The sequence below is a fragment of the Eulemur rufifrons genome, chromosome 24, assembly GCF_041146395.1.
Source record: "Eulemur rufifrons isolate Redbay chromosome 24, OSU_ERuf_1, whole genome shotgun sequence".
Lineage (NCBI taxonomy): Eukaryota > Metazoa > Chordata > Mammalia > Primates > Lemuridae > Eulemur > Eulemur rufifrons.
Window position 1 is genome coordinate 1434641 of NC_091006.1, and position 23124 is coordinate 1457764.

The 23124-nt window shown below is 52.9% G+C and overlaps 1 protein-coding gene across 3 annotated transcripts in view; it reads left to right on the forward strand.

The window, feature by feature from the left end:
• ZNF536 (zinc finger protein 536) overlaps positions 1–23124 on the forward strand; it is a 417728-nt gene that overhangs the window by 266032 nt on the left and 128572 nt on the right. For all 3 annotated transcript variants that reach the window (XM_069457658.1, XM_069457659.1, XM_069457660.1), the window contains one exon: positions 9433–10998. In XM_069457658.1, the coding sequence (XP_069313759.1) occupies positions 9433–10998 (1566 nt within the window). The remainder of the gene's footprint in view (positions 1–9432; positions 10999–23124) is intronic.

Genomic DNA, 23124 nt, shown 5'->3' on the forward strand with positions numbered 1-23124 from the left:
AGGACAAGGGAGTCTGTCCACGGGGCACCCAGCGCTGAGGTGTCGGCAGGAGTGTGCAACCCAGGCCGGGTGTGGCGTGTGTCTCATTCGATGTAGTGGCAGAACCCAGGGCCAGGCTCCCAGCTGCGTGGTGGCTCAGCATGGTGAGGTCGCCGGCAGGGAGTGAGGCTCCGCAGCCCTCCCGACGCTGGGCTTGGCTGAGCCGGGTCCACGGGCAAGACGGACGCTCCACAGACACGTCCAGGGAGGTCAAGGCCAGAGCGTCCGAAGTCCGGGAGTCCCTGGGCGGGAGTAAAGGGATGCCGCTTTCTGCAGTTTTAAAGCTTGAGAAGGATGAATTTTTCCAAACTTCTGCTTCACAAACTTAAGGAGTTTGGAGTCTTTGGAGACACTGAGGGAGGCAAGACAGGGCCGTGGACAGGGGCATTCTGGAAACTTCCATGACTAAGGGAGAAAATGAAAGAAACCATGGAAACATCACAGCACCTCCGCCCCTCAGAAACAGCATTTGCAGAGTTTAAAAGGCAGAATGGCAACCAGATAAAGATCAGTTTCCTTTTTATCTAAGAACAAAGAAGTTGGAAAATGCTTACACTTGTGCATTTGAATAGAACAGAAAGTGTTACATGCTATAAATCACCGAAGTAAACATCCATTATGACAATGTAAAAGTGCAGATTACACGAGTAATTAAAAATCAAAATCAAGTTATTTGTTAATAAATGATTTCATGTGGGGCTCAAGTTGGTGAGACGCCCCGAACCGCCTTCCCTTCGGTCCCTGTTCTGCTGCCGTCTCTCCTCGCGCTGGAACGTGAGCTCCACGTGCGACATAACTTCGTGTTTTCAGATGACGCGGCCAGAGGACGGCGGTCCATGAGATAACAATGCATGTTCTCCAAAATGCCATCGTTTGAGGCTTCTGTATAATGGAGCTCTGTGAGCCCATTAAAAAGCCCAACGTGGAATATTAATAAATATATTTTAATTGGGTTGGAGATGAGGTGGCAAAACTCTCTGAATTTTTCTATCCCACTCTATCTTTATTAGAAGTCTTCATCACAAAACACTGACTGATAAAAACCACTTTCCTCTTTTTCTCCACCGCATTAACTCAATTACTGCTCCTCTCCTAACATCTGTTTGTCAGAGGTGCTGAGGAGACGCACCAGTCTGGCTGCTCCGAACACCTGGGGGCCGGGGAGACCCTGCAGCGAGTTAGGACACGTCTGCCACCCCCAGAGCTTCAGCCAGGTCCATGGGGACTGCAGGAGGCACCTGCAGGACCCCCGGGGTCTCCAAGGCCAGTGGGGTCCCCGGGGCTGTCTCAGTCACCCCGGGTCCAGGTGGGGTAGATGCTGGCTGCTCCCCAACCCTGCAGGGGTGGAACTTCCCTCCTGGAAGCATTACCCTGGGTCGATTCGGACCCAATCACTGGGCAGGGAAATTTCTCTTCTAGAGCACGATGCCCGGATTTGAATTCGGAGCCAGTCAGTGCAGGCTCCAAATGGGGACTGTGTCAGTCACGGCTCTGCAGTGAAGCAGGGCCAACAGGAGGTAGACACGTAGAGACAGGTAGGTAGATTAGTTACAAGGAATTGGCTCACGTGATTATAGAGGCTGAGCAGTCCTGAGGTCTGCAGCTGGTGAGCTGGAGACAGGGACGGCCCCTGCTGCAAGTTCCAGCCGGGGTCTGAGCCCAAATGCACAAGACCCGTGTCCAGTGCAAAGACAGGCAGAGGGAGCAGGTTCTCCCTTACTCAGTTTGTTGCTCTATTCGGGCCTCCAGCAGAATGGACGCGGCCCACACTGGGAGGGTGATCTATTTGAACCAACTGTAATGTTAATCTCACCCCAAAACACCCTCCCAGACACACCCAGACTAATCAAGAACAATCTAGAACAATCTTTAACCAAGTATCTGGGCACCCTGGGGCCCCATCAAAATGACACACAAAAGAGTCATCATCCCAGTACATGAATGAATGATGCATCAGCAAACATTGAGTCACAACCTGCAGCAGGGGGCCGCGGTGTCCCCAAGGTCTCCCTCATGGTCAGCCTGCCCACAGATGCACCCCATCTTTCCTTCAGCACCCCTCCTGCTCCCCCTGCCCTGGGGACACTCTGAGGGTCCAATGTATGTTTCATGTACAGGAGGCTGACAGGTCCCTGAAAGGCCGGGGGGTGTGCGTTTGTCCCCTGAGTCCCCCAGTGGGTGTGACACCCCGTGTGTGGGCTGCAGCATCAGACTGTCGTCCCAGGAATGACCACTGTGGAGACATGTAACAAGTAACCTCACTCCTGAAAACCGGGAGGCACGAAGGTTCAGGGACTAATTAAAAATAAATCTCATTAGTTTTATTCTCCTTCTCAGATTATGCAGGCGGTTTATTAATCTGGTTTGGATGTGCTGCATGGACCGGCCTGGCCCCGAGTCAGGAGCCTCTTTATGGGAAGGGACCCTCACAGGGAGGCCGGTGGTGGCTGTCCAGGGTCTCCGCTGTGGTCAGGGCGGGCTCGGCCCTGGGCGGAAGGGCTGCCCGGCACTGCCCACCCTCCTGGGTGCTGGCTGTGGGGGGACATGGGAAGGCGCCTCTCTGCTCTTGCCTTCCTTCTCGTCCCTTTCTTTTGGGACCAAAGGGAATTGAGGAAGTGAGCGAATTCTCCCCTGCTGCCCTCAGAGGGCCGCACACCCAGCGGGGGTGGGGAGGGTGGCCTGGGAGTTGTCGCGCCTTGCGACGGAGGCTGTGTCTGTAGCTGGCCGAACCCACAGCAACTCAGCCAGCCTGGCTAACGGGACAGGAGCAGTGGAGGCAGCCACCGCTTTCCAGACATGGCCACGGCAGGCACCGTGCTAAGTGCCGCACGTCAGCTCTCTCCTTAACCCCTACGGCACCTCGGAACCGAGGTTCCATCCGCTGCCCCCTTGCAGGGAGGAAACTGGGCCCCAGAGACATGAAGTTACTGACCCAGAGTTGCCCAGCATTGGATTACGGGGTGTAACTCAGATCTTCCTAATCTGGAATCCCCTTCTCTCACCCCCCGCACTGTATTGCTGTTGTTGCTTTTCTGAGTGAATTTCTGGCTTGTTTTAGGGAATTAATACAACATTTCTTTGACAGTGTGTGTCCACACCATAACCCGCAGGAGGGAAAGAAGTGACTTGTACTCACAAGTTGTGTGGACGCAGCCTCCAGGTGATGTAAAAGGGAAGTACTGTGGGTCCTGGCTCCTCTTTTACCCCACCTCCCCGACCCCACGTGCCTCAGTTTCCCTGCTAGCACAATGAGGTTAGGGAAGTGGTCAGACAGGTAGACAAATGGCCGCTGTGGCGTGTTTGGGCTGCTCTGACCCCCGGGATGGAAGGAGGGATGGAATTGGTGCCAGAATCACGGAGACGGCGAACTGCTCGAGCTCGCTCAGAAACCGCCCTGCACCTGCCAGTGCTTCCCGGGCCCCAACTGGTGCATCAGCCTGGGCGGAAATGAAAGTCTTTGCTGGCCCGATCCAGGTACCTTATGCCTGGTGCACACACACCTTACCTTTGACGCTTCTATATTTCCTCTGCCACGTAAGGTAACCAGGCTGTTTTAACACATTGAATAAATATCAGAGCACACTGAATAAATTTTCCAAAATGAGTTGTTGAAAACGGATGTTTTTCCCATTCCTTTTTCTAAAAGGAGAGCGTGTATTGTCCTTGGTAGGGGAGCAAACACCTGAATAATGATGGGGAAAAAAAAAAGATCTCCAAAAGGAGCTGATTTTTTTTCTTGTTGTTTTGAATTAAAATTCCATCGTTTTCCTATTTCTGAGATGAACTAAAAGCCCATTTTATTCCGACTCGGTCCCCATCTTTGCTCTTCCTGCCGTAATGACATCCCAAACTTTTGTTGAACGTAATTGATTGAATTTAAATTTCCTTAAAAGTTTAAGAGGTAACGTTACAGTATAAATTTCCCACCAAACACTAAGTAGGGAAATATCCATTAGTGAAATTAACTACAGTTTCTAGGTAGCTAACAATGTGCCGTATACAGTAGGGCATGGCTAATGAACACTGCAGTGGGTGATATTTCATTATACAAATTAATGCTCACATTTTAATGGGAAAGTCACATAATGAATCTCGGCTTCAGTGACAGCAATTAGAGACACAGATTGTCCCCTTCTGGACAAGGCACTGTTTAGCAATAAGCAGCTGTGTGAGAAGTCTTCAGGTTTACAACATATATATGCTTTGGGGGAATTAGTGTACAATTTATATTAATGTACTGGAGCTTCTCTGCAAAGGCACCACCATATTTATCTCTCCTGGTATTAACTAAGCAAAGACATGGAGAAAAGACTAAATAAATATAAATATAAGACAGAAGATGCAAATACGGGAAAATATTCAGTTAACTTAAAAATGAAAACGCTTTTGGATATTTAGCAAGAAAAAAAAAAAAATTCGTGCTTAAAAGCTTGATCAAGAGGTTTCCAAAGAGAGTAATATTAGTTCACCTGTTATTTTTGGAGAGGTGCTCGTGAGAACTTGTTCTGAATAGCTTTAAAATAACTCCCCGGATTGGTAAGGTTCCTTTGGCGTATCCAGTGCAAAGTGGAGGCTCAGAATCATAAAAGACAGGCCCGTGTAAAAATAGGTGCAATGCACTAATCAAACCACCTGGTCATGTATTTCTAAAAATTTATGGTGCAGTGACTTGGAAGAAAGTATCAATGGTATTGCAAAGCTAAATATATATCGTATGCCACATGTCAGGGGGAAGTTGGCTCAGTGTAAGATGGTTGCAATAATTTCATTAGTCTGTTGGAATGATGAACTGATGATTTTTTTATTTTACTGTGCCTTTTCTAGAAAAACCCTCTTTTCTAGAAAGGCACTGTGGGGCCCATGTCTTATTCCCGTAATGCATCGTGCGGGCCTTCCCAGGGAAGGCCACCAGCATCCTCACCCGCTTCCTGCGGCAGGTGAATGGCCCAGTCCTGCACATCCTCGTCCCAGACACAGCCCAGACTGACAGCCCGGGCCAGACCCAGTCTGTGAAATCGGGTTCCGTGGCCCTCCCAGTGCCGGGGAAAGTTTTGAGTGGCGCTGCCCTCCAGGGGAGGCTTTTGCCCCCCACCTTGATGCTTTTCCAACTCTCTGATCCGCCTGGCTCTGAAGGCGTGTGTGTGGCCCCTACAAAAGGCAGACAGAAAGACAGCAAGTCCCAAACGTCACGGAGGTGACTGGACTCATGAGCCCATGGGAAGCTCGGGCCGTGTGAGTGATGCCCTCAGTAGATTTGGGCCGGTCTGTGGCCTCGGTGGCCAGTCGTTCCACTGGACAGAGCTGCTGGCAGGGTCTGCGGTTGTCTGTGCCACGAGGCTGCTTGGGAAGGTGCCTGTCGGAGTCTTGCGCAGAGTCGGGTCTTGGCTGGGGGCTGGGCAGGCCCACGGCTTCGCCCCTGGCAGAGGTCTGGCGTCCTGGAGCCTGGGCTTTGTGCGAGTCGTCCCAGAGCGCCTGGCTGGAAGGGTGTGGACTCAGCACGCATCTGTGTGGCCACATGGAAGTGCAGACCTGGACGGCCCCTCGGGGCCTGTTAAAGTTGCTGACAGGTCCTCGCCCCCCCATCCGGGCCAGTGTTGTGAGAAGTTTGCCTTTCGAGCACTCTGAATGGTGCCCTGTGGGGAAGCAATGGCTGGGAACAGCTGGGCTGTTTCCCGTGGAACATGAAGCCCGTGGGCTGCTCGGGACTCTCGGGAGGGCAAGCTCAGCCCAGACGACTCCGGTCCCCGCGTGTGCCTGGCCACAAACACGCCCTGGCAGGGGTGAGCTTTGGCCTCAACTGCATGGCCCTGTGCCCAGCAGCTGGAGAGGGAGCCCGGGAAAGGGGGCACAGCCTTCAAGACAGACGGCAATGCTGGTTATTCAAGTCATTTATTGATTAATAAAGAAATTAGAATTGTTTGTTTTTTGAAACCCAAATCCAAACGGGATGAGATTATCCCACAGAACCCCACTCCGGAGCATAGATGTGGGGAACTGGGGTGCGGGGAAGCAGCTGCCCAAACAGAGCCCGTTGGGGGGCAGGTGGGAGGTGGCCCCGCACGGAGGAGCAGACAGTGCGGGGGCCCCTCGTCCGCCAGCGCAGAAGGCAGAGAACGGCGGGCGGAAGCCTGTGTGCAGCGCGCGGGCAGCACCACTCTCGGAAACCCACTAAGTGGCCTCTAATTCACCAGGCTGGGCCCGTGGAGACTCCAGTGCTGAGGAGTAACCGTTTCTGTTTCTCAGCTGTGGCTTCACCTTCTCTGGAGCAATGAAGGCCAAGGCCATTTTGAACTTTAAAGAACAGTGGGCTGAGTGAAGAGACGCCACCGTCTTGCACACCGTGGTGCTGTGTGTGTGAGTTTGCACGCGTGCATCCCACTTGCTTGCCATGTGACGGGTCTCCTCTGAAAGCCATGGTGGCACAGGCCCTGTCTCTGTGCTCGTTTCAGCTCCAGTGCAAAGGACAGGGCTTGGAAGGTGGGAGGCGCCTGTTCGTCCACTGGTTCATGCAGTCCGTGCGTGTGAGTGAATCTGCGTGTTTCTGGCTGTGCGTGCATACATGTGTGTACCCATGCATCTCTGGGCTTAGGTTAGCTCTCAACATGAGTTTACAGTGCTTCAACATGTCTCATTAGGGACTTTGGCCTCGGAGGCCAAAGTCCCAAGACAGGATCCTGTGTCCGGTGGAGAGCACAGGAGCACGGGCTGTCCATGCTCCGGTTCAGAGTCTCCAGATACCTCCCGTGGTCTAGACCGTCTTCTCCACTAAGCCATCCTGTCGTACCCACCTCCAAGGGCACTTCCTAGGAAGGCTCTAGACAGGGGTTCCCCACCCAGGCTCTCCAGAGGGGCACCTGGGGGAGGTTTGAAAGATCTCAAAAGTCGGTTTGCACCTTTCACCAATTAACTCAGAATTGGGGGAGGGAGGACCAGGTATTGATACTTCTTAAAGCTCCCTGGGCCATGCCAGGTTGGTTTCTCAAAGTGTGGTCTTTGTATCGCCTGCATTGAAATCGCTAGGGACCCTTCTTAACAACACCACCTCTACCCCTGACCCCAGACCTGGGGAATCAGAACCGCTTTGTGTCTCTACAAACTCCCCGGTGGTTCTAATGCACAATGCAGTTTGAGAGCTGCCAGTCTGTTGTGCATTTCAAACATGAGTCCCTGGGAAACACACACCCGTCCTCTGGGCATCCCTGCAGTCCCCACCAGGAAAGCGCCCCTCACCCCTCAGACCTGGAGGTAAAAGTCCAGGTTCTTCCTCTTTGGCTCCTGCTAACGGATACCCACGCTTTCTCTGCAATCCCATTGCCAGATGCACTTAATCATTTCCAGGTGTGTTTCTGAAATGCAACCTGAGTCTCACCCAGTACCTGCAGGCCTCACTTCTGCTGGCTCTCACCCACAGGCAGCCCCCAGGGTCTGCGTTAACTCACAGGCAGGAATGCCTGGTTTCTAGTGAGGCTCCCCTGCCCTGGGGCCCTCCCACCACCCTCTCAGCTCAGGGACGCCTCTGCCGCACCTGGCCACCGGGTAGCCTGGTGAGCTGGACCAGCTGTGACAGGCAGTCGCCTAGACGTCCCCCTTCCATCAATGATCACCTGCGCTGCAGAGGGATGTCCAGGTAGCAGCAGCTGAAGTGAGTCTGGGTCTAACACAGGGACCAACTCCCAGAAGTGGGAGAATGTGCCTGAGACCATTGGTACCTTCACCTCAGAAGGGAAAGACTCTTCCTCCTAGATCCATATCACTGGTCTAGCCAGAGAGGACTGTGACCTTTACATTCAGAGAAATAGAGCCCCAGCTGGGCCCCCTTCCCAGACCTAAAGGCCACCTTTGATGAAGTGTCTGAGGGAGCCCTCAGCTGCTTGTAGGCAGGAAACAGGAGCACGTGTCCCTCTCATTTTGATAAGGTGGGCAGCGTGTCCCCAAGGTCCTGGCACTCCAATCCGTGGCGCCTCCTGCCTGGAACCTGGCTGGTGGTCCTCTTGTTTACAAAGACCAGGCGCCTAGATGCTCGATGCTTGGAGAACAGGGGGTCGTGCCATCGGCAAAGGCCGGACACAGTGAGATGTCTTCGGAACACACGGTTCTCTGACGGTTTGCGGTTGCTTTGGCGATCAGTCTGACAGCAGACCAGAGGAAGGGGAGGGGGCTGCTCGGGTGAGGCTCCGGGGAGAGACGATTGTGGGTAGTGACAGGGCACCGCTGTGAGCACGCTAACGGGGACGGTCACTGGCCTCGTTCCTGCCAGAGAGCCTTTCGATTGCACCATCTAGAAAAGACCCAGATTGCTAACAAATTCTTGGAATACATTGAAACCCACATTTGTTTACCCTCTCCTCCTCCTCTGTCCCGAGACGCCGGCAGATGTACGTTGTCCGTCGTGGTCTTGTTCCCGCTGTGGGGAGAACAATAGGAGTTGGGTGTTGGATTTAAATAAATATTTAATTCGTGAAAATTATCTTATATGTTTTAAAAACACTCTTTAAAGCTATTTTTATTCTCTAGAAAGCGCTTATTAGAGGTAAATTATACATTTTACTACCGGAGCGTTAGGTTTGCCATTAGTACAAATTTAAGGCACTACAAAGACCAGTAGATAATGTTAATTTCAAATACAGAAACTAAATATATTTTGTGCCTTTTTATTACTCGTTTTCTTTTAAGTTTTATTGACTGCTTTTTATCTTAACTATATGTCTTTACATGCTGCCATCATAATGCACTGTAATGCTATTAATATTTTATAGAATCGGTATTTATCGTTCTTTATTTAGAAACAATGCAGCGGGTCTGCAGATATCTGAGCCTGTCTGGAATGGTGCCCTCCAAATAATGATAAATTACTTGTGCAGTATGCCATTTGCTAATTATATCCATGATTTACTGCAGAGCGAGACTTAAATCATTCATTTCAGTCTTGCGTAACAGCACCATAAAATTTTTAGGTTTAAAAATGGTTTCCATGTGTATAATTTAAACAAATTTCGGAGCCATTGTATACACAAAATATTGCAACCACCCATTTGTTACATACTTTGTCTTTTTAAACTTCTACTTTTAATGATCACTGTGGCTGAAATTATTATGCTTAATTTTCATAATCATAGCTTTTAAATCTACAGCCGTTTTCACATGTTAGATAAAGAAAAAGATAGCTAATTGTGTGTAGATAGTATGTCATTCCTGAATAGTCCCAAATGGTACAAAATCATTAAAAAAGCTTAAGAGTACGAATTATTCTTCTATTAAAAAACAGTTGTTCCCCCAACTAATTATTAGTTTGAGCCGTTTTGTTTCAAAGAACAAACGTTGATCCTTCTAGCCTTGTTCAGCACACCACGATGAGCTAAACACGTTTTCTTTTCTCACACCCCAATCCTGCAGGTGAGAAGCCCTACAAGTGTCCCCACTGTGACTACGCCGGCACCCAGTCCGCGTCCCTGAAGTACCACCTGGAGCGGCACCACCGGGAGCGGCAGAACGGGGCCGGGCTGCTGTCTGGGCAGCCCCCACACCAGGACCCCAAGGAGGAGATGCCCAGCAAAGCCCCGCTGTTCATCAGGCCCGACATCCTGCGGGGGGCCTTTAAGGGGCTCCCCGGGATCGACTTCAGAGGGGGCCCCGCCTCTCAGCAGTGGACACCAGGTGCGCTCTCTTCCGCAGACCATCCGGGACAGGCCACCAGCATGTCTTCAGAAGCCCCTTCAGACGCCCTGAAAGGCGCCGACCTTCCCCCCAAAAGCACCCACTTCTCCGAGATCGGAAGAGCTTATCAAAGCATCGTGGGCAACGGCGTGAATTTCCAAGGGTCCCTGCAGGCTTTCATGGACAGCTTTGTGGTCAGCTCCTTGAGGAAAGAGAAGGACGGGAAGGACAGAGCCCTGTCCGACGCTCCTTCCATGAAAGTCCATGGGGCGGAGGGGACGGAGGAGAAACCCGGCGGTAAGTCCTCCCAGAGGAAGTCAGAGAAGTCCCAGTACGAGCCCCTGGACCTGTCGGTGCGGCCGGATGCCGCCTCCCTGCCGGGCTCATCCGTGACCATGCAGGACAGCGTCGCGTGGCACGGCTGCTTGTTTTGTGCTTTCACGACATCCTCCATGGAGCTGATGGCGCTCCACCTCCAGGCCAACCACCTGGGCAAAGCGAAACGCAAAGACAGCGCCGTGGGGGTCACGGTCAACTGCAAAGACCACGCCCGGGAGGCGGGCAAGATGGCTCTGCTGCCCGCAGTGCCCTCCGGCAAGGAGATGGGCCTTTCTGGTCTGATGGGCTCTCTGGACTCTGCTCCTGACAAGATGGCCCAAGGACAGGCCAAGGAGACTCTGGGGGAGCAGAAGAGCGGCACGTGGCCCGGCCACGTGGACCCTGCCTTTTGTAACTTCCCGTCAGACTTCTACAAGCAGTTTGGCGTTTACCCGGGTGTGGTGGGCTCGGGGGCCTCCAGTTCCTGCCCCAGCAAGGAGCCCGAGGGGAAGGCCCACTCTGAAGATGACGCCCCCATCCTGATCCCCGAAACCGCAAGTAAGGATGCGACCGACGACCTCTCCGACATCGCCTCCTCGGAGGACATGGACTCCTCCAAAGGAGAGAACAACGACGAAGAGGACATCGAGACGGAACCGGAGATGATGAGCAAGCCACTGTCCGCGCTCACCAAGGACAGCGACGGCGGGGACGGCCTGCTGCCCGCGGGCGGCCCCCAGCCCGTGCAGGGACTGGTCTCGCCGTTACCCCAAGCGTCGGAGAAGCAGTGGCACAGCCCCGGCCTCCTCCCAGCCCAGGACCCCGCGGCAGGCCTGCCGAAGCCAGAGCGGGGGCCCCCGGGCCTGGAGAAGCCCCTGAACATGCTGTCGGTCCTCAGGGCCTACAGCTCCGAGGGCTTAGCAGCCTTTAACGGACTTGCCGGTAGCTCAGCAAACTCTGGATGTATCAAGAGGCCAGACTTGTGTGGTAAGTTTTAGATCCTCTTCCTATAGTTCGTTTCCCAAAGCACCAGTACTGAATTGTGCATTTTTAAAAAAATGGGGTAGACTTATCCGTTAGCAAATTTTGAACTAAATATTAAAAAAACAACCCCATGCTGTATATGCAAAGTAGACAATCATAAGAGCCAATTTCATTTAGCAGTTTCAGACCTCAGACTTTTGTGTTCCAATTTGTATTACGATGCTCCAAAACGCCTCCGTGGGAGGTATGGAAAAGGGGGTGGGGTCCCACAGTGTGAAGGACTCCTGTGTTTCATCTGTAACCTGGCGGGGGGGGGAGGGGAAACGACATCAAAAACAAAAACAAAAAGAGACATGGTAACTTGCAAAATTTTCAGTATTTTCAACTTACGGAAAAGATGCCTAAAGACGATTCCTCGCTGCTTTGCTAAGCCAAATCTGCTTTCTTAAACCTTTCTTTCATTGACTTAGAGGACACTAAAATCCTGTCACACTAACCACAGTGTAGGAATAAAGTGACCCTCTCTCCAAATAGGGAGATGGTCTCCGGATGTTTGTGATCCATCTTTAGACGAACCAGACAGTGGTTACCGTGACTTTGGCCTCGTACTGTGGCCTTCCGTCGTCTGTCTGTGAACATGTCTGTCTGTCGTTCTAACCAGAAATGTGCATTGTGGAGTCCCCGACTAGCGACGTTGTGACCCTGTGTGTCTCAGAGTGACGCTTGTCTGACCTTGTTGCAAACTGGCACTTGTTACCTCTAGAGTAGGGTGCCCCCAAGTAACTCCAGATTCTAACACAGAATCATCAGTTGGAAGCCTAGAATTGGATCGAGTGAATGTTGGGGTGGGCGGGGAGGATGAAAGTCATTCTCTTGACACCCAGATATTCATATCTGAGAGCCTTCCTCCTAAGAGAAGCTCAGTGGGTTGTTCCTTTGAAATACCCCACCCCAGCCAATGGCCACGACAGCTTCCACTTGTGGTGTACGAACAGATTTCTGCCATTTTGCTTCACCTGTTGATGGGAAGAGGGGGGCGCGGAGGGAGGGGGAGGAACGGAAGGGGGTGTTTCTGCACCTCAGCGTCCCGATGTTCCCTTTTGCACAGAGCAGGACTCAGGAAGCTGGACTCCGGGCTCATCACCGAGATTGATGTATTTCTTTTTCCCTCTCTCCTTCCCTCATTCACTAAGAACTGGATCAAGGAGTCAGAAATATTTTTTGAATTGTCAAAAATCACTAAATGGATTCTTGACAGCTCAAAAAAATATTGACAGTTCCTTATGCTGAATGATTCACAAGGCCCCGTTAGCCGCTGCCCCCGGATCTATTTTTAGCCACATACAATTTATTACTTTTGAAGCTGTTAAAAACAATATTTAAAAGAAAAAGAAAAGGGCTTTATGTCAGTCCAGTATTTTCCCCCTTTTCTTCTGGGGGAGCAGTGTTTAAGTCTTCTTCTTTTTTTCATTATTGTTTTAAGTTTGTGATTGGGGTGGTTTCTTTTTTATTGTTGTTTAAAGATTTTTTTTTTAAAGTCTATTTTCGGTTCTTTCAACTACCTACGTAGGACCCTAGCTCCTGCCAGGAATCCATGCATCAGAAAAGATCAAAACCTGGCATGTTCGTGAGCTCATTATTATTGAAATGAGCTCATATTACCCATATTAATTTCCCCATCTTTCTATCAGTGCTGAAGCAAGGCTGCCCGTCTCCCGCGAGGAAGCTTGCCCAGTGGTGTCCTCTTGCACCAGGGGAGGCGGGGAGGGGATGGAACATCAGGGAGTCTGCTGGGCCTTGGGAGCCCCTTTCCTCTGAGCTGCGCGCTCTCTGGCACTCCTCGCCCTTTGCAAAACAGCAGCTCCTGGGCATTTCCACGGTACGTGCAAAACACTTAGCTTGGTCAACCTTTTGGCCATTGGCAGCAGCCCTGAGATGTAAGTGTGACCCCTCCATGCCATGGGGGATGGGGACCCTGGGCCAGCCAGGCTGGAAGCCTTCTTGGTTCCCCAGCAGAGAGTTCAGGTCCCCCTGTCTCACCTTCCTATCATGGTAAGAAGCCAAAACTAACTCTGACCATAAACTGCCTATTTTTAGAGAGCCTAAGTTCTGCATACATTTAGCCTCGTTTCTTCGGCACCCTCTCGCTTTAGTTTGGAAGCAGCCAGGGAAGGCCTTGCCCTGGCTTTTGCATTTGCTTGGGGTGCTGGGGGTGGGAGGTGCTGCCCTCTTGCCTCCAGGACGGGCCCGACCCTGTCCGGTTCTCCTTCCTTTACCCCATATCTGGCCTGACGTCATTGAAATCCTCTTTGCATTTTCTCATGGGCCACTGTGGTTTCCCAAGACCCAGAAGGGCCAGATGTAGTCACCCTTTCTGAGAGTTAAAATCTAGGAGGGAAACTTAAATCAACTGAGTTATGAAATATTTTTTCCCTCCAACTGTGTGGTTCGCTCTCTTGTTAGCGTCACAAGAAGCAGAAGGGAGAGTGGTGAGCCGGAAGCCCCGCTGGCTTCGCTTTGCAAGGGTGAGACTGATACCGGCACAAGGAATAACATATTCCCGATGCTTGTTCCCTCCTCTCTGCTCACTCAAGGTAGATGTGGGTTCCTAACCGGGTCTACCAGGTTGGTCGCTGGTTTTTCTTAGGAGCCGGGCTTTGCTAAACTGAAGAAGTTATTCTTATATTTCTCATCTTAGATAGAGTTTGGGGTCTGATTTTGTCTGGTTAGTAAGCCCAAGTCCCCACTTTGATGTCCCTAAAATCAGGCTTGTAGGAAGAGCTAATGTCCGTCTGTTCCTTAAAGAAGAGCTCTGTTCTCACGGGGTAGAAAAGTGTTTGAAGAAGCATCGGGAAACCAATGTTCAGACCACGTAGACTCCCCGCAGATCTCAGCAGTCCCCCACCACGCACTGGGGAGCTGGGGAAGGTGGCGTCTGCCCCTGAGTGTGCGGGAGGTTATTCACGGCGTAGGCTGTGCCCTCAGGTGCTTCCCTGAACTCCGCACGCCGGCTTCCTAACCGTCAAAGCTCTCGTCCTAAACTCCTCTGTGTCATAGACCCAGGGTCTATGCACGGCGCATTCCCAGGCAACTCTAACTCTGGTGCAGCAGAAAGAGCCAACAGGGAAGAGGCTGGCCCAGCCCAGTTGGGTAGAGAGAGGACTGGCACACGTGCCAGCGTTGAGAGATGTCAAGAGCTTGAGTGTGACCTTGAAGGTCTCTCCACAGGGGACAGCACATTAGCCCATCAGGACACGTTGCGGATGAGTCCGGGGAGGAGAGGGAGCTGTCTTGGGTTAAGCGGCAGGACATGCATTGTTGCTTCCAGCGTGGGTCGGACCCAGCTGTGGGTCTGTTCTCATTCCGTGAGATCCCACTCCAGTCAGAGCCTGTTTCTTAAGGTGACTTCCGGTTTCCAGGCATGGCTCCTGTTTCTTTATTCTGTTGAGGAACACAATGCACAAGGGCTCTTCCCTGCCATCTGAGAACTTGAATGTGTCCCTAGTTTTGTTGCAATAAGTTTGACCTTGGTTTTGCAAACAGGACACACTCCATGTGAATATTTTAATTGGGGGTGGGGGAGGGCAGACCAGAGCAGGGTTTGCGTCCACCGATGGGGGTGGGGGGGGGGCAGACAAGCCTGGTGCCCAGACCGAGAAACTCTGATGGGACAGTGGGGGCCGTGGGTAGCTTGGAGAGCCAGGAGAGCAGGGGAGGCACGAGCTTCCCTGTGCCCAAGCACCAAGGCAGTCTGCAGGGCACTGTGGGGCTGGCCGGGCAGAAAGGTGAGACACGTCTCACCTGGAGTTTGTGGATTTGGACAGCAGCCAGGTGACCCCGACTCCTTGCCTTTCAAACCTGAGGCCGACGGCCAGGGCAAGGGGTTGTGACGTGCTGGTTTGCCCCGCGTCCTTTGGTGAGCCCAGGGGTGGAGGGAAGAGAGGAGAGGAGGGGAGGCGGCAGGAGCAGCGCCACCCTCGTTGCCCTCAGGGGTCTACTCCGGAGTCAGTGCTGCTCAGGGAGCCTGGTGAGCAAGGGGAACCCGTCACATGTCAGTCGTGGGCTCAGGGCCTGTGTGCTGTTGCTACTGAGCAAGTGACACCCTCGGGCCTTGCAAGATGCTAGTGAGAGACAAAGTCACCAAGAGCAGTGGTCCCATTTATCATTCTCAGGGTATTGGGAAACCTTCCCTAACCCAAATTCTGGCTGAGACCGTGGAATAAAGGTCGTCTGGGCATCCACGGTAGTGAGAGCACCAGGCCCTCCTCCCTCCAAAGTAGAGCCCATTGGAGTTTCTTCAACACGTGTATTTTAAAATGTGTGATGAGAGGAACTGGGATTATCACGATGAACTCTCTTAAAATGTGACTTCTGCCCTCCACAAACCTTGTTGATGTCTCAGCACAGGCAGTCTGGAAACAGTCACCGTTTTACCAGCTACCCAGGCTAGAGCAGTGGTGGGCAAGTGCTTTCTCAAAGAGCCCGAGAGTAAATACGTTAGGCTGGCAGGTCAGGTGGTCTCTGCCGCAGACTGCTCAACTCCGACTGGGAAGAGGCACCAAGGCAGCCACAGACCATGTCCATGCGTGGGCGTGGCTGTGTTCCAACAACACTCCAGGCTTTAAAACAGGTGACAGGCCGGAAGTGGCCCACGGGTCAGAGTTTGCCACTCCCGTGCTAGTGCGAAGAGGGACGTGTTCCTGTGGCCCCAGAGAAAAGATGCAGACACGTGTCCTCTCTTACCCCCCGGACAGTGAGCTGATGCAGGGAGGCCTCACATCGGAGCTCTGGGGCCCCCGCCGTTGCCATGTGATGCCAACGCCAGAGACGTGAGAGACTTCCCGGAGATAGAGGACCGTGGACACAGCAGGGACTGGTGCCCCTGTTTCTGGAGGGCCACATCTCTGCCTGTGCCTCAGAGACTTCCAGGAGAACCCGGCCCGCACAGCTAACCCCGCCCCTGCACACACGGCGGGGGACCGGGTGGCAGCTCTGTCTTGCCCCTGCAGCAAGCCTGCTCCGTGGAAGCCTGTTTCCTCGCTGATGGCAGGAAGGACAGGGGTGGGATGAGACGGCACAAGTGTAAGCGCTGGATCGGTGCTTCTCGGTTGAGTTCGCGCCGAGTTGCGGAGGTGGGGTCTACACCAGGCCGGCGCGAGGAAATGATGGCGGGACGCGGTGTCGCCGGGCTGCAGTGGTCCCATTAGCACCGAGCAAGGACAACTCCTGCTTTCCGTCCACACTAGAGAGGCACGTTTGCCTCCTCACGTCTGCCGTGCCACGGTGTCAAAGCTCTTCCTTGGTACGTGGGGCAGTCGGCTTTGGAGATGACTCTGAACTCTGCGAGACTCTCCCATCCCAGTGGTCACACCCTTCCAGTTCTGCCCAGATCTGTCCCCGATGGGAGGCAGGTGCTTGGGAGTGGGAAGCAAGTCCTGTCCCCTCTGTCTTTGACCGAGAAGCCACAAAGGTCTGTGGTCACTTAGAGACTTCCAAGGAGCCAGTGCCAGGGCGCGTGAACACAGCAGGGACCGCAGCCACGTGGACACCCTGGCCACAGGCTGGAGGCCCTGCCCGCGGCAGTCGGAACATTTCGGTCTCACGGAAGAGTCTGCAGTGTGGCCCTGAAGGAAACAGGTTCTAATGTAAGGAGGTTAAGGACGAGAACCGCAAAATCCCAACCTACAGACCGTATAGGAGTCCAGGCGAGACCCACAACACAGGGGAGGGCGATCGGCTTGCGGGTGCGGGAGACCCTGGGGCTCTGCTCTGCGGGACCTTGTTGTCTCGGGGCGGCCTGGCTCTGCTTGAAGCCAAAGGAGCAACCATTCCTCCTCCTCCTCTCTGAGATTCCTCTACTCTCACGCAGAGACTGCGGGCAGAGCGCAACTTTGCGCTCACTTTCTTCCCCGATGGGATCATTTACAGATTAGCCATCGGCCCCCGGGTCCAGCCTGCTCCCAGGCGTGGTGTGTGTCCAGGGCCTGATTGGACCCCAGTGGGGAGGACCGTTTGGCTGGCCAGGAAGTCCCAGGGCGGGACTCTGTAAGTTAATGCAAATCGCCGCTCTGCCAGTGCCTGCTCTGCCCCCGCGGGCGGCCTCACAACTGGCTGCGGAGCTTTTCTCTTTGCCTTTTGCCTCTGGTGGGACAAAGCACTGGTGATGTCCCCTGGGATCCCCCACAGGAATCAGCACCCTGGGCAGGCTCTCCTGTGTCCCCACCCGGAGCCCTTCTGGGGGCACCGCGTCTGGTGAAGAGGCAGCCTCTTTGGACGGCAGCCCTCTCCAAACCCTTTTGGCATTCTTCTCCTCTTCCCCTTCCCTCTTTTTAAATTAAATGGGAATGCCACTGACGTGATGTCGTCTGCACTGCAGGATGACAGAACTGTTGTGCGAATACCATTGTATTTGCCAAATGGTCCACTCGTCGTTTCAGAACAAACAAATGGATGGTGTCTGTAAGTCGGCAAACACTGGTGACATTTAGCCTTGTTTATGTTCCTTTCCTTTTGCTGCATATTTTTGGCTCCAAAAGCTACTGTCGGAATCAACAGGGCCTCTGAAGCAGGAGAAAAGTCTGGTAGCATTCATTGCGGTTGCCGAGTCCACATTCTCTTTGGATTGCTTCATACCTGCTACCCAGGACCAAACCTCGGTGGGAGGAGAGAGCAATGAAGCCCTTTGGTTAAAAAAATATATATATATCTCGGCCCCCACCCGGTAATGACTTAAGATTGGGAGGGAGGGAGAGAGAATGTTCTCAGAACAGACACCCACGTCACTGGGGAAATGCAAACTCCTCCCCCAGGACCAGCCACCGCCATCTAAAGTAGGAACCGTGACCCCACTGATGTCTCCAGTTGAGTGCAGGTATCTGGGTTTCAGTTTTGGCTCCGACCTTCTAAAGCTGAATCAAAGTGTGGGTTGGAACTGACAACCATCTAGATACAAGCCGCATCTTAGCTGCTGAAGGGAATCAGGTTTTTTCTTTTTCCTTTTTTTTTTTTTTTTAAATTTCAGATGTTGTGTGCAAAGCCCAGGTTTCAAATAAGTAGTAATTATCTCCTATTACTTAGCGCTGATCAACGGCACCTCTCCGTCTAATTGCCAACCTGCTCTAATCACGTAGACTATTCTTGCTTTAGCCAGAGACGGAAGGACCAAATTTCATAAATATTGCTTTATTGTCATTATTCCATTAAACAATTAAGGGATATGGCCCTGCCCTTGCTATCAAATGCCTCTCGCCCAAATGGTTTCTGGATTATTTAACAAATCTGCACATTTTCTTGCAGGTAAGTGACACCCCCTGTCCTAGTCGGTCTATCTGGACTTGCCCCTGTCTGTTCGTGCTCCTCGGTGGTTACCTGCAGCTTGTTAATCGTGTAAAGTCAAGAGAAGAATGTATACACATATGTGTGTTGAATAAATAATTACTATTGGCACAGGTATGTGTATACACACGGCACACCAACCTACAGTGTATATAGCAAAGAACCAGGGAGGCTAAAAATATTGCCCCATATGTTCCACTATTAGTCACGGATTGCAAAGGCTTAGTAACGTGAACGGGAGAGAGAATTCCCTCAAAATCATAAATCCCGAGTGACAAATGCTGGTGGACTGCAGGTCCCTTCACCTGTGGACAACCTCTAGAGGTGGACCTACAACGGTCTCATCGGCATTACTGCTCGTGTCTGATTGTCCTGTACTTTGTAACACTTTAGAAGAATACAGAAAAAAGTGCAGTAATTATCTTTCTCCATAGTATTTAAGCAGAAATATTGCTAGTTTAATATTGTGTCAGGTCGTCCTATTAACCAGGAACAGATGTCAGTAAAATTCCACCTTGACATCCACAGTATAAAAATGGTGATTGAAGCAAAATGTGTAAACTTGTACCGGGTTATCGTGTGCTTTGGAATAGAGTATTGTTGAGTAATTAGAAGACATATGAAGGTGTTCCTGCTAATGAAGGCATGTAAGTTATAATAATTGTAGCTTTCTGAATAAGTGTCAAACTATATCTTTAAGTGTGCTGTATGCTGAGTTACAAGTTAGGTCATTTATGAATGGAATGTAAAATAATACTAAAAATGCTTCAATAACTTATCTTGGTATTGCTAATAAAAAAAAAAGCTGTGAAACATTAGTGCAGTTTTGAGTCATTATGTTAATTCATTCCACAACGCCCCTGACCCCTGACCCCTGACCCCCTGACATTCCTTTCTCTGGTGGACACTCGGGGAATACTGTCCGCATGGCTCCTGGGGCTGCTCTCCGGGGCCAAGTTTTGCATTTCTCCAGGCGTCCATAGACGAGCCCAATAAGGGAGACAATTCATTCACGTGCGAATGAAAAGGGACCTCTCGATTTGGGTAGGATGAGGGGGCTGGGTGGGGGAGAGCAGGTGACACGGGCCCATCTCTCCGTACAAGGGACTTTTAGGCGTCTAGACTGCACAAGCATTCACAGGACCGCGGTTGCGGGGGGACTCGGGTGTCAGTGTGCCGGCCACCGTACCCCATCCCAGATGCGGACAGGGCTGTGGGTGCCCGGCCTCCCTGCGCAAATCTCAACATTTTCTTTCCATCCCGTGAAGGGTAGTGTGTGATGGGAGACACGCAGGACTGGTGGAGTTTGGGGCTGTCTTTGTTCTGCTGGGATTTTTTTGGTCGTGCCTGTGTCTGTTGTTTTTGCCTGTTCCTCCGCCCACCTTGCTTACTGGTGGGGAGATGGGCAGAATGAAGGGTTTTGCTTTCTGTTTGTGTTGCTGGGTTTTGCTGTCCCTGAGCTGGGCTTTAGGGTCCTGCCAGTTCAACGGTGTTTCCAAGCTCCTTTGCTTGGGTATGTTTTATAAACTCTTAAATTCGGTGCACATCCTTCTGGGGTGGGGGCACAGAATCCCAAGCCCCAAGCCCATTCCCTGTGCCGGCAAATAAACAGTGTCCTGTGCATGAGAAGGGAGCGGAAGCCCAGAAATGTCCCTTGTGACAGCCCTGCCCTTAGCAGTGGGACAACTGCATCCCTTTGGCTGGCTGAAACATTCCCTCCAGCATTTCTCATAAAAGCTGTTCGAGTGATCGTGACCCCAGTGACCACAGTAGAGCATCCGGTTGTCTCTTATTTGAGAGAAGAGGTAAAAAGTGAGAGATCCCGGGTCCGAGAAGATGTGATGACCCCAGATGAAAAATGCAGACCTTGAAGATGGTTGCCGGATGTCCCCGTGTCCAGTGTCCACGGCTGTTGCCCGATTCTATTCATGCGCAGCAGAGAACACGCGCTGTGGGTTCCAGTGGAAAATGTGACAGACCCCAAAAGCCTAGCACAGCCTCCAGGCCCAGGTCCACACGGCCACACCCACGCAGGGCCAGTTTCCACCACCGCTATGTAGGCTGAGCTTGCACAGAAAGGACTCCAGGAGAATTTTGTCTTTACTTCCAGCGTCCCGGGAGTCTGGGGAGCTGCCCCCAGGGAAGCGGGTGAACATAAGGGAGGATTCCTCTAAGCCTTTTGCTCAGGGCTTCTGTCCAGCACGATGTCCCCACCATCGTCCGTCGTTCGCAGTCACTCTGCACACTCCTCGGATCCCTCACCGACGCCACGGCACCTGCCGGCTCTGTCAGTGTGTGGGGGTGCAGCTCAGAGCTCCTGGGTGCAGCATGGGGGGCCGGGCCTTGGGGACAGGGGGAGCAGGAAGCAGGGATGGAAGGAGCTGCTGAAGGGCACGTGTCACCCCGGCCCTTGCGCTGACAGCTGGGAAGGCTCCCCGGAGCCCTGCGTTCCGATGTCTGCTGTTCTCTCTTCCTTCCACGAGGGCCCAATCCCCCTAACGGGGTCTCCAAGCTGGAGGACGCCGAAACATTTCTGCTTCCAAAGCAGGAGGTGTTTCCTAACTTGCTCCCCGGTGGTAACTTCTCAGGTTTCAAGGAGGCGTTTGTGGGCTCTCATTCTCCTATTTTTATCAGCCTGGCCCCAGCCTCCCCCCGCCTCCCACTGCATGGCAGCCCCCTCATCTCGCCGTGTCCTCCCCTGCTTCCCACCCTCTCCGCACTGCCACCCCCGTCTCTGGGTAACAACTCCCTTCCCTCTAGTTGAGTGTTCTTGGGAATATCCTGTCTGCGGCCCCCTGGGCGGATAACGTCTTCTGGAATGAGCCAACTTCATCTCAGCTCCGCACGGGGGCTGGCAGTTCCGCTTCCTGCAGGCTCCTTCCCCCAAAGCTGCCATCCGTCCCCCTGTTGCATTATAGCGAGCCCCACCCATGCGGATTCGGGCGTGGGACCAACACGAACGTCACCTACTGGATCTGCTCTTGGCCCTATGGCCTAGACCCGACAGGGACCCAGGGGTCTGGGGGAGATAAGAGACACCCAGTGCGTCCAGAGCAGGGGTGCGAGGAGTATTGTGACTTCAGATGCGAGAGACCAAGGGAAGGCAAGGTGCTTTGCAGTATGAGAGAGTCTTCAAATCCACTTCTTTATTTACACATGTTCCGAAGTGTGTTTGCTTTGATGAAAATTAGATATTCTGGTGGGGAAAAAAGAATCTAAACTTTGGGAGGTGATTATCGTACAGTTAAGTATATATATTAAGTATAGTTACTTTTTCTCAAAGAAACTTGACGATGATTAAATTACATCCCTAAATGCGCAGCAGCACGTTGCAACATTGTCTCAGCCTGAGCAGACTCAGCCTCTTGAGCAAACGATGTGCATTTTGAAGGTGAAAGTTGGAGAACTCTGGACAGCTCTTTCATGAGCAAGAAACGTCCATTTGTGCACCCAGACGTTGGCTGGCTTCACAGAGGGACTGTCTTTCAAGCTCTCTGTGCAGTTTCCAGACACACCCATCTCATGGTTAAGTTTTCTTTTTGAACTTCTGTTGACCAATTAACATAAAATGCTCTCAATTATCCACCTAAAAGTAGGAAGGCAACCAAGCCAGCAAAACACGCTTGCAATTAATTTGTCAAATCATTGCTCTTTTTATACAATGGACACGTCACTTTTCTCTCTTGAGTCAAGTGTTTGGTGCGTCCTGCGGGGAGGGCTGGGGCTGACCGCAAGGACTGGCCACTTCCAGGTGTGCCCCACGCCCGGGGAGGGCTGGAGCGGATCTTTTGCTGGGCTGCACACTGGGCTTGGCGGGAAACAAGCGGCTCACTCTATGCGGAGCTCGGTCTTGCCAAGGAGCAGGGCCATTAACCCTCTCAGTCCCCTAAAGCTCCCTTGGTGGCCTCGTTGGGGTGTCCCCAGAGCAGGTCCCGAGATACGGAACTGGGCGCAGGTGGTTGACGTGGAGGCCACCCCAGGAGGAGCGAGGGAGTGAGGCGGGAACGGCGACAGACGGGGCAGGGAAGACAGCACAGTGTGCTCACCGGAGGACCGCACTGAGGGGGGCCCTGGCGCTTCGTCCCCTGGGGGGCCTCTCAGATACTGTGTGCAGCCCCCTCCGAGGGCTGAAGAAGCCGGGGTATCTACCCACCAGCTCTGCATCTCCCAGTAGCTGGGGTCACTCCCGCCCACCGCATGGCCAAGCATCTTCCATGGCCGTGGAGAGGTGTCATGCCGGGTAGCTGGCAGGGAAGCTGGGGTGACGGCAGTGTCTGCTCCCAGTGGGAACCCCTGGGCTGGAAAGGTGGGTCCACTGCACAAGGTCACAACCCTGCCAGAGCCAAGGACGAGAGCAGCCGTGCCATCCAGGGTTCCTGTGGGAAGCGACATGCTGAGAAATGCGCAGGCTCACTGGAGCCAGGATGGGGGCTGGGAAGGGACCAGGGGACCAGGCATCTAGCAGCAGCCGTGCTCCAAGGGGCTCAGACCACGCACCCCTCCTCTCTGGGCACCATTTCCCTGTCAGCGAAAGGAGGGGCGGCCCGGTTGTGCGCTCAGAACCCTCCTAGGCCTCGGTCTTTACAGCTCTCACTGTCCGTTCCAGCCTTGCCTGTCCTGCCGCCCCGCTGGGACCCTGTCCGTCCCAGAGTCCTCATGAGCACTCGCCCCGCGGGGTCCCAGGAGGCAGAGCCACGCTGCGCTCCCCACGAGCCTGCGAGCTTGCGGGATCTCGGTCTGGGCGAGACCCCCTGCTACCGTGGGGCACGGGGCGTGTGAATGCCTGCCTTATCA